The sequence below is a fragment of the Mixophyes fleayi genome, chromosome 1 (assembly GCF_038048845.1).
Source record: "Mixophyes fleayi isolate aMixFle1 chromosome 1, aMixFle1.hap1, whole genome shotgun sequence".
Taxonomy (NCBI): domain Eukaryota; kingdom Metazoa; phylum Chordata; class Amphibia; order Anura; family Limnodynastidae; genus Mixophyes; species Mixophyes fleayi.
In genome coordinates this window covers 209192125-209215952 of record NC_134402.1, presented here as the reverse complement: position 1 = coordinate 209215952, position 23828 = coordinate 209192125, and the positions used below count along the sequence as shown (strand labels likewise).

Here is a 23828-nt window from a genome sequence, read left to right as displayed (position 1 = left end):
GTCATTAAAAATAATTTTGTTCAAGAATCAAACATTTTTTGAGACAATAAGATTTATCACCCTGAGGCAGAGGAGTAACATGCCCCAACCTGACTTTAATGACATCACCTATTGAGAATGCTGACAGATACTAATGTTTCAGAAATTACAGAGAAACAATCAAGAGGGCAAGTGGGCCTTATAGGGGTAATTTTTATAAGGAATTTGATGGTGGTGTTTAAAATTCTAAAAGGGAAACATCTGGTGTGCAAAATTATAAACCAATTACTTTTCGTTTTTAAAGAGAACATTTTACTTAAACATTAAAAACTCATACAGGCAATCAAAATTCCATTACTTTTCTTTCATAGCCTTTTAAAAGTATGCTTTAAAGATTTTTTTTTCTTTTTCTTTTTTTTTTATAAAAAGGGAGATGTTAACTCCTCTGCCTCAGGTTTATAATGCTTATTGAACACAAGAATATTTTCGTCTCAAATTTTTTTTTGATTTTTGAACTAAATGATTTTTTAATGACTCTCGGGCAAGATTGTTAAAACTTTTTTTCTGGAATCCCCATATTGTGATTGACAAAGGATAAAAATGTCAAAGTTATATGTGAATTAGGCACAGATATGTGAATTTTTTTATGAGACACATCACACTAAAAACAGAGAATCAGGAGTGGTATTTCTGAACAATTTTACATAACTTTGACTCCCTATATCTTAGAAACTATGAGGCCTAGAGAAGATAAATTTCACATAGGTTAGTAGATATGTGGTAGTATCACGTGTACAAAGTTTCATGATAAGTCTGTGGGTGTCACAATGAAATTTTTCTGGGTGATTTGACATGTAATGACCCCACTGTGAGATGAGGCCATGACCCCCAAGTGAGCCCCATCATAAGCAAAGATCCAAAGTGCCATATTGTCAGCAAAGGAGACATCACAAATTCTATGCAACCATAGGAAAATTTAATTTAGGTTTACCTACCAAATATGTCTATATATATACTATAGCAAGTCATAAAAATTGACAAATAGGGAGTGTGGTCTCACCCGTTTTGGGCTCCCTGCCATCTCCAGCACTGCCGGCCTTCCCTTGGAGCGCCTCCCTTCCCCACCGGCGACCTCCGCTACGGTCCGGACGTGTTCTGGGGTGTCTGGGGGGGCGTCTGGCTCACCCAACGCTCGAGGCCTGGTCGGCGCTGAAAAGCCGCGGCCTTGATTTTAGGAACGGCCGGACGCCATTTTGCTACTGGAGCGGTCCCTGCCCTCGGACCTCCTGTCTATTGTATTTGGGCCAGCACCGACTCCAGATCGTCTCCCCTTCGGGACTCTCTCCTGGCAACTGCCTGTAGATGACGGCTGGGCTGCGGGGCAGACTGTGAACTGATTGCATCCCTTGACGAGAACCAATTCTCCTGCCTCTGTCCATCTGCAGGAGGAGGCTATGGATTCCCACGCTGTGTAACCTGAGCGGCTGAGCTTCACTAAGAAATCTCCTCTGGCTTACCTGTGTTCATAGACACCTCTCTGACGCGAGTGCTTCTTGTGATCGCCCAGCCTGAATATACAAGACACACTTGTACCAATCTGATTGCCGACTGAATTTCTAACTGTGGCTCTGTGATATTACACCTTCTGATCACTGCTACAGCCATACAATCCATATAATATTTGACAGCATCCTTTTAAATGCTTTTATTCCGGAATTCTATGGAGTTAAGCACAGTTCTGATTTAATCTGACCCGCATAGCCTGCGGGCCAGGGCCCTAACCTGGAATGTCGTGATACTGTTTTCTCTTCTATCCTATACACAGAATCCTCCATAACGGTACATCCTGTCTAATCTATTCATGGCACCCGCTCTGAGTAAACCATGCCGAAAGGGGCCAGGAAAACGGGCGGCTCAGACCTTCCTCAGAGCCTTAGGAAATTTGCCTACACAGAAGCAAAGACTACGAGCGCTTTGTCTCCACTTCACGAAACTCACTCTGACTCCGATGACTCAGATTCCTCTGCGCTGACTCGTAAAGACCAACATTCTTTGTTCCGCGAGGTTAAGGAGACAAGGAGATCGGTGCAGGCATTCCAAACCGAAGTCCAAAAATCGAAAGGCTCTCTTAAGGCTGAGCTGCTCGACATCGGGGATAGGATGGATCGCCTAGAAACCAAAATGGACGAAGTCGTCACCTCCCATTGGGACACAGCGGCAGACCCAACGGGATATGGTTCGCATGCAGGAACAGCAAGAAGACCAGGAAAACAGGGCTTGGTGCAATAATTAACGCATCAGAGGCATCCCTGAGGAAGTAGACCAATCTCTCCTTGGCCAATATCTGAAAATACTCTTTGCGCATATAAACTCCTGCTACCCCAGAAGACCATCTTCTCCTGGATGGAGCACATAGAGCTCTACACCCTAGGTCTCAGGAACTTTCTCAGCCCTGGGATGTCATCCTTAGATGTCATTACTACACAACTAAGGAGGCAATTCTGCGGGAATCTCAGAAATCTGACACAATCTTATTCGATAATGCTTCCCTGCAAATCTACCAGGACTTTGCCCTGATCACCCTCCTCAAGAGGTGCGAGTTAAAATCAGTGACAGCGATCCTCAGAAATAACATCCGATACCGCTGGGGATTTCCGTTTCGTCTCCTCCTCTGGCACCATAACAAGCTCCACTCGGCTCGGACAATGGCGGACGCTGTCCGACTTCTTGAGACTTTGGGACTTCCTGTCCCGTCCCCCCTCACTAACCCTCCGAAACAAGGCACAGATCCTGACTCCTTGGTCTCACCCTCCCCACCAAGGAAGCTCCCAACTACTGAGTGGACAACGGTGACAAGAACCGCTAAGCCTCCGGCCGCTGTTCCACCGCCTTGATACGTTCTTATTGTGCTTTTCTCACTAAAAGTCATCTTGTTCACTGTACCTTCTCTCTATATGACGGACCGCTGGTTTTTTCGGTCCTTCTCATGCAGATTTAAAGAGTGATGTACACTAAAAACAGATTGTTGGCTTTACTTTGTTTCTCACTGATTCTCTGTGTTTTTGCTGTTATCTTTTGGTTTTTTTACTGTGCTAGAACTTGGTCTTTTGCCCTATTCTTTGCTGTTTTACTGGATTTCTAGATCAAAATAACAGTTAATTTCTTTCCCCTAACGACATTCCCCCTCCACATACCTCTCTTTTTAGCTCCCCTGACCCTGGCGTGGGGGTAGTGTGATCGTCCACCTCTTCCAGTTGGGACCACAGGACTTTTATCTGTATCCCTGACCACGTCCCCGTAATGGGGTTACTGCCCTTGCCCAGCCTTTCCCTGCCATTGGCACATCCCCCTATTATTCCTGGCTGGCATCATGGTCCAGATGTGCTCCCACACACTAGTCCAGTCCACTTCCCTACAACCCTTTTTTCCTTGTCCCTCCCTTTCCTGTTTTCCTACCCTCAGGCATTTTTTTATTTTATTTGTACTTATTACTGCAATGCTAATGCCATGTACCTGGTTTGCTCTCTCCTAGCTCGCCTTACTCTTGCTGGAGGACCTGAGGCGGCCCATTCTTCTCCTAAGTGAAGACTTTTAGGATTTTCTCCCTGAACGTCAAAGGTTATAACAGCCCACAAAAACGCACAACACTCTACCTCATACTTAAAAAACACGATGTAGTTTTTCTTCAGGAAACACACTTTACTCGTCACTCCCACCCAGAATTGAAGTCCAGACTATATCCCTTTACTTTCCATGCTTGCGATCCTAGACAGAGAAAAACGGGGCATAGCAACTCTTTTTGCTTCTCATGTAACGTTTGAGATGTTGACGTCCCACTCCGACCCGGACGGTCGCTTCCTGATCCTAGTGTGAAAACTCAACAATTCCTTGTGTACTTTAGTTAATTTGTACGCCCAAAACCAAAACCAACGCTCATTTTTTGCTTCCCTAGACTCCCTTGCTCTCTCAGGTCCGCCAGGAAGAAGTGATTATGGCCGGGGACTTTAAAGCGGTTATAGATGACACTGTTGATAGATCTTCTATTGTGACTGCCCCTGCCGGCAGCTTGGAGTCCCGTAAATCCAAAGCCTTGGCGTCCCTCCCCTCTCACCATCCTTCTCTTTGACGCCTGGAGAATTAGAGAACCCTCCTCCCGAGACTATATGTTCTATTCTTCGGTTCACGGATCTTATTCGCGAATAGACATGATCCTCCTCTGAATAGCCACAATCTGTCCCTGAAACTTTAGGCAGCTCGCATCCACCCAATGGTCTGGTCTGACCACTCCCCATATCTGTTGACCTCGCTGATATAGTCTCCCATCCCCCGCTACGTGGCGCCTCAACAACACCATCCTGCATGACCGCAACTCCTAAATGGCCTTCCAGGCATGCCCCCCGCGACCCTCTGGGAAGCCCATAAGGCGGTGATACGGGGTAATTTGATTAGCATAGCTTCACGCCATAGGAAATTAACAATTTTTAAGCGCACTTCATTAGCTATCCAACTTCAGACCCTGGAGCGACAACATAAACTGTCCCCTGTCTGATTTAAATCTCCGCCTCTCGGAGTCCACAGCCGCGGCCCTGAAACGGCTGAAGCAAATGTTTTACGAGAAGGGAGACAAAGTAGACAGGATCTTGGCCACCCGTTTGAGGGCTCAAACTTCCCAAAATAATGTTATGACCCTGAAATCAGCCTCGGGCTCCCCCATCCACAGCCCTGATCAAATAGGATGAAAGTTTCAGAAGTTTTATTCTGCTTTATATAACTTAGATTGCTTGAACCCTGGAAGTAACCCTCTAGCTGAAACCATAAAGGCTTTTCTAAAACAAGCGAACCTCCGCACCGCGATTCGGCCCAACAATTAAATTAAGAAATCTCGTCAGAGGAAATACTGGCTGTTATTAAAGCACAAAAGGCCTCTAAGGACCCGGGCCCAGATGGCTTCACAGCAGCCTATTCTAAAAAAAATTCCCAGACCCTGGTCCCCCACCTCCGCACCCTGTTCAATGCTGTCTTGCAAGGAGCTCCATTCCCTAAATCGATGTTGGAAGCACATATAGTAGTTATACATAAGGAGGGGAAGGACCCTAGTGACTGTGCGAGCTACCGTCCTATCTCCCTCCTTAATGTAGATGTTAAGATTTATGTAAAAATACTAGCCACCCGTTTGAATAGAGTCCTTCGGGGTCTGATCCATTATGATCAGGTGGGATTTATCCCAGGTCGTCAAGCCAGAGATAATAACCGTTGCGCAATAGATATAGTTCAAATAATTAACCAGAGGCGTCTTCTAGCCTTGTTGCTCTCGTCCCAATGGGAGAAGACAAGGTTGCCTCCCATCTCCTTTAATTTTTGCACTGGTTATAGAGCCCTTGGCAGCAATGATTAGGCAGTCAGCTTTGATAACGGGTGTGGAGGTGGGACCCCGGGAATTCAAGGTCTCCCTCTTTGCAGACGACATACTTATTTCTCTCACGAACCCCCAAGACTCTCAACCCGCCCTATAGAGGCTCATTGATGAGTATGGTCTTCTCTCAGGCTATAAAATTAATTTTGCTAAATTGGAGGCCATGCTCCTGCGCGCTTCCCCTCCCCTCCGTGCCACCCTACAGGCTAATTTTGTTTTGCGCTGGCAGGTGAACAGATCAAGTATCTTGGGGTCTATATCACTTCTTCCTATGACCGATTATACAGAGAGAATTTTCCTCCCCTTCTAATTAAAATCAAAAAAGACCTAGAAGTATGGAGGAGCTATATATCATATCATGGCTGGGGAGGATCATTGCTGTTAAGATGAACCTGATCCCTAAACTTCTCTACCACTTCCAGACTCTACCAGATGCCGGATCTTGTGTTTCGGGACTTACATTCTTCTTTCCTCAAATTTGTCTGGCGTGGCAAGCCCCCTAGAATCTCAGTAGCAGTTCGTGAGAGTCCCTTCCTTGTCATCCCTATGGGGCCTTTCCAGACTGAAAAGGTTACAAGGGGTCTCTTCACTTCAATTGCTCAAATTTTGTTTGTCCTTATGGGATTCGTGCCGGCTCAAGCACAAACTATCCTCCCTTATTTCTCCTCTAACTCCCCTCTGGAGCAACCCACATTTCCCCCCAGGTGGCTAGTCACAGCAATTTAAACACTGGAAACGTGCAGATACACGTGTAGTCTCGGACCTGGTGGTTAATGGTACTTGAGCCTCTATCCTCAGATCTTCATCATAAGTTTGAACCTTTTCGTCCGCTTTTCTTTGAGTACTTCCAGGTCCGACATTTCGCTATGTCCTTGCCCGCCTCTGACACGCTTAGGCCCCTCACCCTCTTTGAGCACGTGTTTGCATTCCCCGCTCACCAAAGGGATGGTGTCCAGGATTTATAATTGGCTAATAGAGATAACCTTTGACACTCCAGGGCGCCACGAACAGGAATGGGAGAGAGATCTGGGACCCCCTCCAGATGAGTCTTGTTAGGAGAAGGTCAGAGAGGGGATTGCCAAGAGCTCAATATCCACACTTACTAAAGAAACTGCTTACAAACTGTACTATAGGTGGTACTATACCCCAGATAGGTTGTCTAGAATGTTTCCCACCTCTACTCCGAGCTGTTGGCGGGAATGTAGCCAGAGAGGCACGATGCTACATATATGGTGGACCTGCCCCCATATAATCCCTTATTGGAACATGGTCCTAGCACTTATTAACTCTGTATCTGAACAACAGATCACCAAGGATCTCTGGTTGTTCCTTCTCTCTCGCCTATCCCTGATGAGAGCGCCCCTTCCAACAAGCTGATCTCTCACATACTGGCTGCTGCCAAATCCCTAATAGCTAAGCACTGGAAAGATCCTAACGCTCCCTCTATGCAGGCCTTACGGAATTACATCTGGCATATCACAAGCATGGAGAGTATAACATGCTATCTTCACAATAAATCTTAAAACTTTGACAAGGTTTGGGCCCCGTGGTATCTCCATGAAAGTCGTATCTGTTTACCCCCTTTGGCTCTCTCGCCCTCTAATAGTACTTAGACTATCCAGGCTGGTCTTCGTGCCCCATGGGTAAGAGATCCATATAACTTGCTGTCTACTTTATTATTTATTTTTTATTTATTTCATAGGTCGTTAATCTCTAGATATGTTGCTTATAATCTTCTTTGTAATAGGTATGGCGATATACGTGCCTGTCCTTCCCAACCCCCTCCCTCCCCGTTCCCACTCCTTAACCACCCCTCCTTAACCCACCACCCGTTCCTTGTTTCTCTCCTACTCCTCCCTTCTAGTATAAAAATTTAAAATAAGAGGAGACATCTTGTGGTCTTAAAAAAAATAGTCTGTTTCTATTTGTTGTTTGTTCTTTCTCATGCTGTTTCCTCTTGTTACAAATAATGAGTTTAAAAAAAACGAAAAAAAAAAAAACCAGACAAATATACAGAAAGTAAACACACGCCTCACCTGTATGGGGGCTGCATTATTGCAGTACAGACTGCTCGGAAATCCCTTTTGGATACTTTGATGCCAGCAGACACATGCGTTGTGGCTGTACTGGCTGGCTCCTGTACAATGAATTTCTGGGGCCAGTTTCTGTGCATTGGTACAGCCAGAAGGCACCTGCACAGTATTTTCTCTCCTTTCCCCACCAGGAAATGGTAAGCAGGACACAAGAGGTTGGGAATGGTACATACAGAATGACACAAGGATAGGAAATGAAAACATATGAGATATGGCAAGCATGGGAAAACAATTGGGAAAGGCAGTAACTTGGGAAAAATGGAAAGGCAAAATGCAGTAATGAAGGAAGGAAGCAAAGAGGAGTTAGATAAGAGTAACAAAGATTATTATGGGAAGTGAATGTACCTACACACAGATCAGTGTGTATATATAAAAGAGGTAAAGAAGCCAGAATAATAGTGAACTGTCATTAAGTTGTATGATCTATGTTTAACTGTTTCATTTGTGGACAGTGTGTAAGACTTTGTTATTGAAGATATTTATTGTAACATCATATTGTGAGTTAAAGGTTTTTGATACAGTGTCTTTAGTGTGGTTATTATGAAAAGGTTGATGTTATTTAAGAGGCTTGGGTATACTCTAAATAGCACAAAGGAAAGCATGAAGAGGGTGCGAGTGAGCAATGAGGTATCCTAGGTAATATACAGAGGTAACAAGTGTATAGTAACAGAATGCGTTCCTTAATTCCTGTCAATATTGATGCAGAGCAACCTTTTATGTCCATGAACCTACTGGTTATATATTTCTGCAATATTTTGTAATCAAATTATGTGAGCTATACTTGCTTGATCTCTGTTCATTTTTCTATGGGCAATTTGATTTTTAATTTTTAGTGTCCGATTATTTTTTTATTTCCAAAAGAATTCCCCTCCCAGCATAAACAACACACTGTGGTGTCCACTGTGCAGACCTTAATCTCCAGCTTTCCATTGATTCTTCTTAGCCAGACAGTGTCTAATGGATTTGTATTGGAACTAGAGCTAAAGACAATGGCATAGTAACAGTGTAAAAAGAAAACAACAAACTAAAATTTTACACCAACACCTATGGAATTCAATGAAATAACTAGTATCAAATTTACTGCATAAATGCACTCACTGCGTGCTGCTTAGGATAAGAGCAACCTCCTATACCTCTCTTTACAACATACAATATATGATCCCAGCACACAACAACCTTAAATACTATTCTGTACAATCTTTATTATGAGGCCCAATGTATGTTAAATTCAATTTAATGAATACAAAGTATAAATAAAAATGGAAGGTATCCTCAGATACAATCTATCTGTAAAAAAATCCTCAAAAGATGTGCACGTGAATAGGATGTCTTCACTTGCTCAAATAAACCATCTAAAACAAAATAACATAAGTTGCAAGTTGTATACCTTTATAGAAAGGTAATAGGTATAATATATTTTACATATAGAATTGGTTTGTTTTGTATGGAATTCTAAATATTGATACCAACATAGGCTATAAAGTATAGGGGTAGTTTTAATTCAAACATATTTGTAACATGATCTACTAATGTATATAGGGCGATATATAGTTAGGAGAATATCTATCTATTTTAGTTAGTGTACAAATGTTTGACAACATCTAATGATTAACAGATTTTAGTCCTTTGTCCTTTTTTAGTCCTTTGTCAAGTAAGACATTATTGGGCATATTCAATTAGGGTTCCGGTCCACGGTAACGAAAGTGTGCGTTATTGCCGGTATTACGGTACCGCAATAACGCGCAGTAACGTGGATTAAGTTTCGCGGCTGTTCCGGCGCAATCCCGCGGACCGGAAAGCTAATTGAATATGCCCCTATATGTCTATTACAAGAAGTGTTCATTATTAATTGCAGTTCTAGTACACATATCTATGGGGACACAAGTACCATTCTAGCAATTTTTAAGTAGTTCTATTAACTTGCCGGTCAATGTGGTTGAGTGCATCAGGGGTTAATGAATATGGGCGGGTATTAAGAGCGGAACACCTGATCTTGGGAGTATATCAAGCATTGATACTAACTACATTCTATCTCCTTGAGAAAGTCCCACGTATGGGACGAAACGCGTTGGTAAATATTTCAACATAGTTGACACTGTTATTGCGAGAATTTACATACTTCTAAAAGGATTAGAGAATTTCTTTGAGCTGTGGCCACAGCGAGTTTGTAGAAACTGACAATTCATATTTACCGTTACAATTGGACGGACTACCTATCACATGACCCACACAGTGGGGAGGATTTGAAGACGAGGCTAATGCCACATATTATTTTGTTGAGCTATAGAGACGGGACCTCCAGTGCAGCACGTTCATTCCTGCCCAAACGGGGATCGTGCCAATCAGGAAATATCCATCAATGTTCAACAGATTGAGCAAACTCATTTACAACTTCAAATAGGGCGACCTGCATCGCATCACTTCAGATCTTTGAAGGTAACCGGCGCTTATATGCGTGTAATCTATTCTTAATCATCCTGTTGCACTTACTACATATACATACACACACACACATATATATATATATATATATATATATATATATATATATATATATATATATATATATATATAATATATATATATATATTATATGTGTTTTATACGGCAGACTCACATGCAGAGGTACAGAATAGACAATACAGATCAGGATTGAAGAGCGGAGATTTTATACTAGACATATAGGTGTGTATACTGATCATGAGGTACATTAGTTAATTCTTTCTATAAAGGTATACGTGTTACAACTTATGTTATTTTGTTTTAGATGGTCTACTCGAGCAAGTGAAGACATCCAATTCACGTGCATATCTTCAGAGGATTTTTTACAGATAGATTGTATCTGAAGATACCTTCCATTCTTATTTTGATTTATACTTTGTACTCATTAAATTGAATTGAACATACATTGGGCCTCATAATATCAATTGTACAGAATAGTATTTAAGGTTGTTGTGCATTGTGATCATATATTGAATAAAATAACCAGTGTTTCATCATCAACATTAATTTATATAGCGCCAGCAAAATTCCGTAGCGCTTTATAATTGGGGATAAACACAATAATAAAGAAACTGAGTAAAACAGACAAAGAGGTGAGAAGGCCCGGCTAGCAAGCTTACAAGCTTTAGAGCATAAGCTTGTATAATACAAAGCTGCTGTTTGTCTGGATAATTTACCACTCAGCAAGTGATGGATTCATAATTTAACATAGGAGAATACAAACATAAGAATATGCAGGCCAACTTTTCACTGCAATCTAATAACAGATATGATTTGGATATCTATAGACATGAGATCTGCTACCAGAAAGAGTACAGTGGGAATAGAAAGTCTAAGAGAAAGCATAGATCATAGTCTGTAGCCCTGGATTATTATAATTACTCTGGCACGTCCTCGTCTGTTCATTCACATTTTGATTAATTTAACTTCGTTCTCACTGGCCTCCCCAACACTCTACTCAACATTCCAGTTTATTTTAAACGCAAGAACAACAAGTTCACTGCTTTGCTCTTTGCTGAAACTTCATTTTTCTAATCCTCATTTGGCTATATATGACATTTCATATGGAAAGTTAGATTCAAAATGTTGCTTCAATTAATTTAAGACTGATTATTTGCTAGTGCTTACAGTTACATATTTGCTTTGTCTTTTCTGCTTTAAACCTCCATATTAATAGGGTTTTGATATACATTTTCTGTGCATATTTTCTTGAAATATTCAACTAAGGACTCTAACCATATATTTTTTATTTTCCTTTTGAATTTTTCCAATATTAAGATATATCTGTACAAAACTATTTTTGTTATAGGACTATACCTAATTTCAATGATGGTTAACCTGACAAACCTTTTTGGCTTCTCATATCAGAAAATTAACAAAAGCATTACATGAATATTAAAAAAAAATAATTGGAAATCATTATCATGAAAATACTCACCAAGCGGCATTTAACTCTTTTTGGCAGTGGCTCTTCCAATGTAAAGATCTCACTACGCTTCACCATCAATTGAGATGCATCGTCAAACTCCACCTAAATAAAACATGTAGGCACAGGAGAGAGTGATTAAATTAGCCATAGGATAATGAAGTTATGTAAAAGTCTCTGGAAAATGTGTCAGCATAATTTTGTCTTCATGCAAGTTTCTTAGGCTGAATGACAATGCTAACTGAAACATATTTTAAGGAGTGTTTTAGTTTATTGCTAAATAAAGAAGTACTTAAAAAAGAGAAAGCAATCATAACTTGGGGTAGTTAATTTGACAGATTCACAAACCAATGTTTAGTTTTCTAGTTAATAATATACACTGAGTACTCAGCAAGTACACTTACCCTTTTCATGAAATAGATTGTATAATAGCAGCATCATATGTGCACACAATGGTATCAAAAAGATGACCAGGAAAAATGGGCAAGACAAAATATATATAAAATGCAACTTGGCAGGGGGCTCCGGACATGCTAAAAGTGTATCAAGAACGCCAACAACTGTACATCAAGATATCAAGAAGTATATATCAAGTGTATATCAAAAAGCGGACTTCAATCAAATACCAGACTGCAACAGTCCTTTATTCAGAAACAGAATGGCGAGGAAAGTTGCTAACTGGAGATTAATATTAAGTGTCCAGAGGAACAGATGGGCTACATTCAGCTGACAGTTAAGTACGCAAAAATATAAAAGATCCCCAAAATATTAAACTAATATATTGAGATCATCTATGTATAGAACACAAAGCATATTTGTCTATTATTATTGCAGGCCAACAACTGAGATAGTATCACATAGATTTCAATATAGATCCTTTTTTTTTTTTGATATTTGGCATATACTCTATATCCCATATTGTTGTTTAGAGTCATTTGGGTAGATGTAATGTTTTTAATTCTTTATACACATTTTACACACTCATGCATGAAAAACATGACAGTTCTTGCTGTACCGAATACACTTATACTGGCATGTCTGGTGCCCATTTACCATACTGCATGTAAAGTCCATTTATTATCTTTTAATAGAATGCATGCGAAAATGCACACACCTATTAATACTGAGATACACAACTTAACCCTTGTGTTCTAGCTACACTATTCCCAGGAGCACAGGTCCCTAACAAAATACTTTTTGTTGATCACTAAAATTCCATTTGTGTATGCAAAACAAAATATATTCAAACATTATTATTAGTTGTCACAGATTCACTCTATATCATCATCATTCCCATTTATTTATATAGCGCCAACAATTCCACAGCGCTGTACAGAGAACTCATTCACATGAGTCCCTGTCCCATTGGAGCTTACAGTCTAAATTTCTTAACACACACACACACAGACATAGAGAGAGGGACTAGGTTCAATTTAATAGCAGCCAATTAACCGACTAGTATGTTTTTGGAGTATGGGAGGAAACCGAAGCACCCAGAGGAAAACAACACAAACACAGGGAGAACATACAAACTCCTCACAGATAAGGCCATGGTTGGGAATTGAACTCATGACCCCAGTGATGTGAGGCAGAAGTGCTTACCACTTAGCCACTGTGCTGCCTCTATAGGGTAAATTTATCAAGCTGCGAGTTTCCAGCAGGTTTGAAAAGTGGAGATGTTGTCTATAGCAACCAATCAGATTCCAGCTATCATTTTGTAGAATGTACTAAATAAATAACTAGAATCTGATTGGTTGCCATAGGCAACATCTCCACTTTTCAAACCCGCAGCTTGATAAATTTACCCCTATGTATCGATTATGGATTTCTTGTTTACATTGATATTTAAGAAAAAGAATGCAGTGCTCGCACTAGGAAAGGAACCTGACTCATCAAAAGCAATATAGTTACAATAGGGATGAATAATATCCAATTGTATATATCATGGTATGACATGAGAGGGTGCACCACCAACACAAATAACTGACATAAATCAAGAGAAAAAGGGTTGGGATTCTCAGGGCACTCCAGTTCACGAATGTGTAAGGATAATAACAGTTTTATATATATATATATATATATATATATATATATATATATATATATATATATATATATATATATATATATATATATATATATATATATTTTATCAGGGCCAAAGCCTTTATTAAGAAAATATTGGTGAAATATAGGATTAAAAACAAGTGAAAAGAGATGAAAATAGGAGTTAAACTCTATAAGCCCTTCCGTGACTGCCACAATCAGTATAGCTAATCAGAGCTGTAAGACCGGATGGATAGTAGAATATACTACTGACAAAAGGTTATGAACATTCACAGATTAATAGGAGTCGGATACTTGAACCCGAATAATATAGTAGGTGATAGGTATAGATACTTGAAATCAACCACTGATAATCAGAATCTAATATTATTATTCTTACATGTCCAATACCAACATATTTCTGTATCATATCATCATCATTTATTTATATAGCGCCAGCAAATTCCGCAGCGCTTTACAATTGGGAACAAACATTGATAAAACAATACTGGGTAATACATACAGATAGAGAGGTAAGAGAACCCTGCTCGCAAACTTACAATCTATAGGACAATGGGAGTTAGAAACACAAGGGCATGTGCTACATCATATTGCACAATGGACCAGCTAGAACGCAAAGGTAAAAGTATTGAGTGGGCTGTGTGTGTTGCAATGTTGGTCAGAGGGTTGTTGTTTTGCGTTAGCTGTGTAGAGGATGGTAATAGGGTAATCTAGGGAAATTAAGATGGTGGTTGAGGAATATCATAACCTTGTCTGAAGAGGTGGGTTTTCAGTGAACGCTTGAAGACTAGAGGAAAGTCTTATTGTGCGTGGGAGGGAATTCCACAAAGTGGGTGCAGCCCGGAAAAAATCCTGTAACCGAGAATGGGAGGATGTGATGAGAGTGGAGGAGAGACGTAGATCTTGTGCAGAACGGAGGTGTCAAGTGGGGAGATATTTCGAGACCAGTGAGGAAATGTATGTCGGTGCAATTTTGTTGATGGCCTTGTATGTTAGTAGAAGAATTGAACTGACAGAGTGGCTCAGCAGAGGAAAAACGGTTAGTAAGGAAAATCAATCTAGCCGCTGCATGCAAATAAGATTGTAGGGGTTCAAGTCTGACTTTGGGAAGACCAGTAAGGAGGGAATTGCAATAGTCAATACGGGAGATGAGTGCATGAATTAATGTTTTTGCGGTGTCTTGTGTCAGATATGTGCGTATTCTGGAAATGTTCTTTAGGTATATGTAACATGATTTAGATATAGAGTTGATGTGGGGAATAAATGATAGTTGTGAATCAAGGATTACACCTAGGCAACGAGCTTGCGGGGTGGGATTTATGATCACGTTATCAACAGAAATAGAAATGTCAGGCAGGAAGCTTCTGTTTTTTGGTGGGAATATTATTAATTCAGTTTTTGAGTTTGAGTTGGCGAGAAGACATCCAAGATGAAATGGAAGAAAGACAGTCAGTAACACGAGACAACACAGATGGTGAAAGATCAGGAGAGGATAGATAAATTTGTGTATCATCCGCATAGAGATGATACTGAAATCCAAAGGAGCTTATTAGTTTTCCAAGAGAAGTGGTATAGAGAATAGCAGAGAACTAGGACTGAGCCTTGTGGTACTCCAACTGATAAAGGAAGCGGCGCAGAGGTGGATCCAGAGAAATTAACACTGAAAGAGCGATTAGATAGGTAGGATGAGAACCAGGATAGGACAGTGCCTTCAAGACCTAGGGACTGTAGCGTTTGTATGAGGAGAGAGTGGTCAACAGTGTCAAATGCAGCAGAGATCTAGGAGAATTAGAAGAGAGTAATGGTTATTATCTTTTGCTGTGATCAAATCATTGACAACCTTGGTCAGCGCAGTCTCTGTGGAGTGTTGAGAGCGAAAGCCTGACTGAAGAGGATCCAACAGGTTGTTTGCTGTAAGAAAGTGTGTGAGGCGAGTGTAGGCAATTCTCTCGAGAAGCTTGGAGGGGCATGGGAGCTGGGGCGGTAATTTACGAGAGAGTTAGGGTCACAATTTTATTTTTTTAAAATGGGAGTAATCACTGCATGCTTGAATAGTGATGGAAAAATACCAGTAGAAATAGAGAGATTACAGATTTAAGTTAGAGGGGGAATAAGAACAGGAGACAGGGACATACCGATTTGTGAGGGAATGGGATCAAGAGGACAGGAGGTAGAGTAGGAAGATGAGAAGAGAGTAGAAACTTCCTCTTCATTTATGGGATCAAATGAAGAGAGAGTGTCAGAGGGTGCTACAAAGGAATTGAGCCGATTGCCTGTCAAGGGAGATGATACCATTTTGAAGCCTGATCTTATCAATTTTGTTCTTGAAATAGGAAGCAAGATCCTGTGCACTGATGTTAGTTGGAGGATTTGGGGCAAGAGGATTCAGAAGAGAGTTAAATGTGTTAAAGAGGCGTTTGGGGTTAGAATCCTGAGCATAGATGAGAGATCGGAAGTATGCTTGTTTAGCAGTGTCCAGAGCATTTCTATAGGAGTGGTAGATATCAGTATATGTGATGAAATCATTAGAGGCACAAGATTTACGCCATTGACGTTCTGCTTTACGAGAAAGTTTTTGTAGAGTTCGTGTTACTGTAGTGTGCCACGGTTGGCAACGAATTCTACGCGAAGTATGTAGTGTCGCTGGAGCCACTTGATCCAGGGCAGTTGCTAGGGTTTGATGAAAATGGGGTACTGCTCGATCAGGGAAGGAGAATGTAGAAATTGGGGAGAGAAGGTTTTGGAGAGAGGTGGAAAACTGTTGAAAGTCAATAGAGTTGAAATTACTGCGGTTGTGAGGAGGCTTGGAAGAGTCTGACACTAGGGAGAGTAAAGAACTGGGGGTGAGCGAGTAGCTAATAAGGTGATGATCCGAGAGGGGGAAAGGAGTGTTTAGGAAATGAGAAACTGAGCATAGTCTAGAGAAAACAAGATCAAGACATTGGCCATCCTGATGAGTAGCGGATTCAATCCACTGGGAGAGGTCAAGTGAGGAGGTTAGAGAGAGTAGTTTGGAAGCAGCATTGGAACGAGGATTAGAAATAGGGATGTTGAAATCACCCATGATGATGGTGGGGATATCAGTAGATAAGAAGTGAGGGAGCCATGCAGAGAAGTGTTCAAGTAATTGTTGGTGTGGACCAGGGGGGCGATAGATGACAGCAACACGCATAAAGAATGGGTTAAAAATCCTAACAGCATGTACTTCAAAGATGTGAATGTGAGTGATGGGACACTTGGTAGAACTGTGAATGTGCACTGTGGGGAGAGAAGTAGTCCAACCCCCCCTCCTTGTCTGCCTCACGGTCTGGGGATGTGGGTTAAATGGAGACCACCATATGAAAGGGCTGCAGGTGAGGCAGTGTCTGATTGCGTGAGCCATGTTTCTGTTATTGCTAGAAGGTTGAGGTTGTTTGAGAGGAAGAGATCATGAATGGAGGTAAGTTTGTTACAAACAGAACGTACATTCCAAAAGGACTTTGGAAGAGAGGGGAGACAGGAGATGCGTTTAAGGTTTGCTGGATTTCTGTAGTGTTCAGATATATACGTGTGGGAGAATTGAGGGGGACCTGGATTAGGTGATATATCACCAGCTAATAGAAGCAGGGATGAAGAAAGGTAGGTAAGATGATTGTAAGATGTGTGTTTTTTTAGTTTCTGGTGGCATGGTGCAGCTGTTAAAGTTATTGAATTTAAATAGGAAAACAGTTCATGAGTGTTCACTAGAGGTGAGTGAAGCAATGAAGGGGCAATGTGGACAGAGGTGTGTGTTGCAGGATTGGCGAGGGATGATATAGTCCTAAGGATAATGCCATGAAAAGAGAGAAAGAAAAATATTTTGGCAAGCATTGGGATTTAAGAGTCAAATAGCAAAGATGAGGAAATTAAGGAATTACCTAATTGCAATGTCCAGTGTAATCAGATAAGTAGTGCAGAGCTATGCTGCAGCAAATGTAGTTTATCCATGAATGTCTGGATAGTATAGAGTAATGATGTGAGAGTCATGTGGGGGAATGGGTGGAAGTGTTGAATGAAGAGTAATAAAGAGCAGGTGATTGAATAGCTGAGTTTTTGCAGAGTCATGAGAGAGGAGAGTGGTTCAAAATAAGTATTAATTCTTCCTACTTGTGATGGCAGACAAAGCATTAAGTAGAACTGAGAGCACAGTGATAAGATAGGGGACTGAAATAACTGTAGCATGGGTAGGGAGTGGTTGAGCAAGTAGTACAGCAGGCTGAGTAAACATAGTGGATTTTGCCGTGAAAACAAACAAACTTTCATGAGATGAGAAGAAATTAAGATCAGAGTCCAAAACAGTCCTCATGCTGCATGGAGCTTGTAGCCAGGGTGAGTTGAAAACATCAGAGGTAGAATATGGGGTTTCAAGTGAATACTGACTGTAGTCCTTGTGTAGCTGAGTTTATAGGCAGAATGTTCTCCTGTTTCCTCCTGTGTAACTCCGAATAACGCTGTTTAAATTTTTTGTTTACACTTGTATCTATACACTTAGAGCTATACACACTAACTAAGCAGCCATCACTGGCTTTGCAACCATTCTACTATGAATATATCTGGTTAACAGACACATGTGATCAGAGTTCTTCAATCAAGCCCACAATAAACTCCCCAAACCAACACTAGCCATAAAAGGTTTAAACAAACAAATAGTGAAAGGACAACTTGCAATAAGGCTGTAGTAATTACCATTAGAAATAAAATTGCATTTTCTTAATTTCAGATCAGATTGTTGCAATAAGGCTGTAGTAATTACCATTAGAAATAAAATTGCATTTTCTTAATTTCAGATCAGATTGTTGCAATAAGGCTGTAGTAATTACATATGAATGTGTAGCCAACTTAGTCAAGCTCTGTATAGTAGTAGCTATTAGAATCTATCTTGGAGTGATATAGCTGCCCATCATAAATGAGTATAATGCGCTACATAGAGATCCCATCATAGAAGCTGCATCAACTGCAGCCATAAAAGTCACACAGCGATATTGACCAATCCCTCTTAGTTCTAGGGTCAATGTATTTCTGTGTCATACGGTTATATAATCGCCTACTACCAGCTCAATAATTAATAGCTAGTTAGTAAACTCTGTCTTAAAAGAATACAGCTGACTGTCCAGCGTTGTTATGATACGTTATAAAAAGGCTCTCATCATAAGAGTTGCATATGTGATCTATTGAGAATACCCGGCGGTATTTAGCCAATATTAATGTCCTGATAATGCGTCTAAATTGAGAGCATATTCAAGATCAGACAGAGCCGATATGCACGGACCATTCGCCGTGCCGGCAGTCACTTCCGGTTTGGGACATCAGAAATTACGTCACAAGTCCCGACATACATTTCGCCTACGCTATTGCAAGGGATAACCCGATCTGCTGTGTAGGATTCCTTTTATGTGAGTAAAAGGCAATCATCTGGATTATGAAATCAGAAAGAAATGGGGATAAAAGTAAGCAGTGAGTCATGTGGCTCACAATGCATCCATAGCAATGAGCTAAATTTCCAAAAGACCACTGAAATCTTGCATATGCTCGGTAGTAAAAGCCTGAAAGCCTTGCCCCTTCTGATTTTTACCTTAGGAGAAGTCTTGTAGGCGGGAGAGAGGTGGCGCAGGTCACAGGTAGGGTCTAAGAGGACTGGGAGGGAGAGTATTTTGATATGAGATTTGAGATGTATACCTGAGTAGTGTTGCTGAGAGCTTTGTAGGCGAGTAGTTTGAATTTTATTCTTGGAGGATACAGGGAACCAGTGTAGGGATTTGCAAAGTGGTGCAGCAGATGTGAAGCGGTGAGAGAGGAATATCAGTCTTGCAGCAGCATTTAGGATGGATTGAAATGTGGATATATGGGTGTCGGGAATGCTAGATAGCAGGAGGTTGCAATAGTCAAGACAGGAGATGATGAGAGAATTGATAAGAGTTTTGGCAGCATGTTGAGTAAGAAAATTTGTATTCTGGCAATATTTTTAAGGTGGAGTTGACAGGACTGGGAGAGCGTCTGTATGTGAGGAATAAAGTAGAGGGTGGAGTCAAGCGTTACACCAAGGCAGAGGGCTTGGGAGACTGAGGAAATTGAGGTGTTATGACACTGAGGTCGATTTGAGGGCAGGTGGTGACTCTGGCAGGAGGGAAGATAATAAGCTCTGATTCCGGACATGTTGAGTTTTAGGTAGCGTTGGGACATCCATGTGGTGATAGTTGAAAGACAGTTGGTTACACAAGATAGTACAGAAGGCGAGACGTCCGGGGAAGAGTTATAGATTTGGGTGTCATCAGCATAGAGGTGGTATTGGAGGCGAATGAGCAAATTAGTGCATCAAGAGAAGAGGTGTACAATGAAAAAAAGTAGAGCCAACAACAGACCTTGTGGGACCCCAACAGATAGTGAGAGTGGAGGGGAGGATGTGCCAGAGGTATAAACACTAAAGGAGTGGTTCGATAGGTAGGTATCATCGATAGATATCTGTGGTTAAGTGTACAGTGGCAGTGGCACACGCAGGGGGGGTTTCTGAGTCTCCAAAAACCCCCCCCTGCGCTAACTAAGTGGCCGCTATAGCTGCACTGTCCTATACAGCAGCCGCGGCGCTGTCAAAGAAGCGTCCGCGGCGGTGCTGTAGTGTATACAGCACCGCCGCGGACGCTTCTTAGACAGCGCTGTGGCTGCTGTATAGGACAGCGCTGAAGAAACGGAGCTGCTGCGCATGCTCTCGCGGGGGTTTTTTTTTTTTGGGGTCGGGGGGGGAAGACGGGGAAACAGGGAAACGGGGAACCCCCCCCCCCCCGACAATCTGGTAGAGGCTGGAAATTGATTTTATAGTAAAATGGTGTCGTGATGAAATTTGGTAAATTTGGTAATGGGAACACATGACCTCAATTAACTGTCTAAAACCAGCTGCATTAATAGTGGATATTGGACGCAGATCTAATACTAGCATAGTTGCCATGGCGTCTGTGATCCGCTTTGCGACTGGGTGACAGCTTTCATACTTTCTTCCTCTTGCAAAGGATTGTTTAACAGTCAATTGTTGTAAACTACTAGTAGTCTTCTTCTTGGTCTGCTTTCTGTGATAAAAATCCATACCCAGCACAAGCGGGCCTAACACTCAATAATTCTTCAGAGGAATCATGGATAGGGGAGGAGTCGTCTAGCCTTAGCTACTTGGATGCAGGACTAACTCCGATCACTAGCAAGGATATTGATAAAAAAGTTGTTTTCGGTGTAGATTGCAAGTGCCGGAGAGAAGGGAGCCAACTGATGCCGGACTGCTTGTTGTTATTTTTGTTCTGATATTCCCAACAGTTGCCATGAACTTGCTTCAAATGGCGTAAAATGGAAGAGGTTCCTAGATGTTTAAGGTCCCTACCTCTACTGACTGTGGATTTACAAACGCTACAAATGCCTAGACAACTGTTGTCAAGATTTGGGTAAAAATAATTCCAAACATACAGTCAGGTCCATAAATATTGGAACATTGACACAATTCTCATATTTTGGGCTCTATACACCGCCACAATGGATTTGAAATCAAACTAACAAGATGTGCTTTAACTGCAGACTTTCAGCTTTAATTTGAGGGAATTTACATCTAAATCAGGTGAATAGTGTAGGAATTAAAGGTTTCTATATGTGCCTCCCACTTTTTAAGGGACCAAAAGTAATGGGACAAACTAAACAATCCTACATCAAACTTTCACTTTTTAATACTTTGTTGCAAATCCTTTGCAGTCAATTACAGCCTGAAGTCTGGAACGCATAGACATCACCAGACGCTGGGTTTCATCCCTGGTGATGCTCTGCCAGGCCTCTACTGCAAATGTCTTCAGTTCTTGCTTGTTCTTGGGGCATTTTCCCTTCAGTTTTGTCTTCATCAAGTGAAATGCATGCTCAATCAGATTCAGGTCAGGTGATTGACTTGGCCAATGCATAACATTCCACTTGTTAGCCTTAAAAAACTCTTTGGTTGCTTTTGCAGTATGCTTCGGGTCATTGTCCATCTGCACTGTGAAGCGTGGTCCAATGAGTTCTGAAGCATTTGACTGAATATGAGCAGATAATATTGCCCGAAACACTGCAGAATTCATCCTGCTGCTTTTGTCAGCAGTCACATCATCAATAAATACAAGGGAACCAATTCCATTGGCAGCCATACATGCCCACGCCATGACATTACCACCACCATGCTTCACTGATGAGGTGGTATGTTTTGGATCATGAGCAGTTCCTTTCCTTCTCCATACTCTTCTCTTCCCATCACTCCCATCTGTCCCCCCTCTTCTGCCCTCTGTCCCCCTCTCCTCTGCCCTCCTCCTCTGCCCTCTGTCCCCCATCTCTGCCATCTACCCTCCTCCTCTGCCATTTGATCCCCTCCTCTGCCCCGCGCCAGCTATAGAAAAAAAGAAAGCAAACAGAAATTTACCAATCCGCGCGGCGCTAGGACCCTGCAGCCTCCTCTCTCGCACAGCTGTCACTGACGTCGATATTTAGTGACAGCTGCAGGAGAGAGGAGGCTGCAGGGTCCTAGCGCTGCGCGGATTGGTAAGTTTCTGTTTGCTTTCTTTTTTTCTAGGGCTGGCCCGCGGCACCCCTGGGAGCTGCGGCGCACACTTTGGGAACCGCCGCCCTAACCCATACTCAGATAATATAGTCCTTTACAAAAGTTATATCGATGACATCATACTCGTGTGGAACGGTAATATGGATAGCCTGAATCAATTCCTCTCCTATCTGAATACCAGAGAATATAATCTAACTTTCACAGCTAAATTAGATACCTCACAAATTGAGTACCTAGACTTAATCATGATGAACACAGGTAACACAGTCACTATCAAAAACTTCATCAAAACGGTAGACACAAATAGCTACTTACAATTTAAGAGTGGTCACTTAAAGAAATGGAAAACTAACATACCCTTCTTGCAATTTCAAAGAATAAAAAGAAATTGTAGCAATGAGGAAAACTGTTTCGAACAATTGGAAATTTATGCAGATAGATTTAAAAAGAGAGGTTATCCGGATAACTTGGTACAAGGAGCAATAGAAAAAACCAAAGCAACCAATAGACTGGACCTACTGAAATATCATGAAAAAGAGAATAAAAAAAGATTTCATTTATTACTCAATACAACAGTGGCGAGACAAAAATTAGACCCACCATCAATAAACATTGGAATGTTCTTAAAAAAGATCCAATACTAAACAATATACTTCCACACAAACCAGTTGTCATTTTCAAGAAAAACAAAAATTTAAAAGACATTTTAGCCCCGAGTATACTTACTAATGAAAAACCAGTAACCAATGCACTCGCAGACATAAAAGGATTCTATAAATGCAGTTATTGCAATATCTGTAGATTTGCTAACCCACAAAAAAGAACCTTCAGTAACCACAACAGCAAAGAATACCAGACGAAATATTTCATGAATTGCCTTACCACCTCAGTGATCTATCTGCTTGAGTGCACTTGTGGCCTCAAATACGTGGGAAAAAACAATTGTTCATTAAAATTAATAATACAAGAACATGTGAGAAATATCAAAAATAAAATAGAGAGTCACTCAGTGTCACGTCATTTCCTACATAAACATAACTCCAACCCAAGTGACCTCAAATTCAGAGCAATCGAACATGTTACACTAGGCCCAAGAGGTGGAGCTCTAGATAAAAAAACTTTCAAAAAGAGAGATGTTCTGGATTTTTGAACTAGGGACCATGACACCACAAGGCTTAAATGACAATTATGAAATAGCCCCTTTTCTTTAGATTCCGGAGAGTAGTTACTATTTTAACTAGATTTTATTTATTTTATTTCATTTTACACATCTTAGTTATATCATGTTCATTTTTGATATGTTCATTGTTGATATGTGTACCTTATTATCCTTAGTTTTTATTATATATTTATTTGTTATGGTATAAATGGATCTTATACTTCATGTGCATCTAATTGATATGTACATGTATACACAATCTGTGTTTTAATTATGCACTCATATGTATTAAGAGATTAGTGTATCTATTCATTTATCTGTTCAATATGCATGAAGTCCATTCACTATGTTGTGTGTAGAAAACAAACGTATTTTATTTATATCTGGAGTTAATTAATTTAGTAACACTTTGGTCTCATCACTAAATGCAATGCCCCAATATACTTACCCAAGTACTATCTAGTCGCCACATATATGCACTTTATATTTATTTACCCTGGCACAAACCTTATGAATTTTACTGTTATATAGTACCATACATTTGTTGTGCTTAATAACATCCAAAAATACTTTGAAATTGAAATTTTCCCTTAACCAAAATTGCCACCGCATATCTCCCT

The 23828-nt window shown here is 40.9% G+C and overlaps 1 protein-coding gene across 3 annotated transcripts in view; it reads right to left on the bottom strand.

Annotated features, from left to right (window-relative positions):
• Positions 1-23828, bottom strand: part of LOC142149051 (lysine-specific demethylase 4B-like) — a 208013-nt gene that overhangs the window by 28621 nt on the left and 155564 nt on the right. For all 3 annotated transcript variants that reach the window (XM_075204831.1, XM_075204835.1, XM_075204834.1), the window contains exon 17: positions 11426-11518. In XM_075204831.1, coding sequence (XP_075060932.1) covers positions 11426-11518 — 93 coding nt within the window. The remainder of the gene's footprint in view (positions 1-11425; positions 11519-23828) is intronic.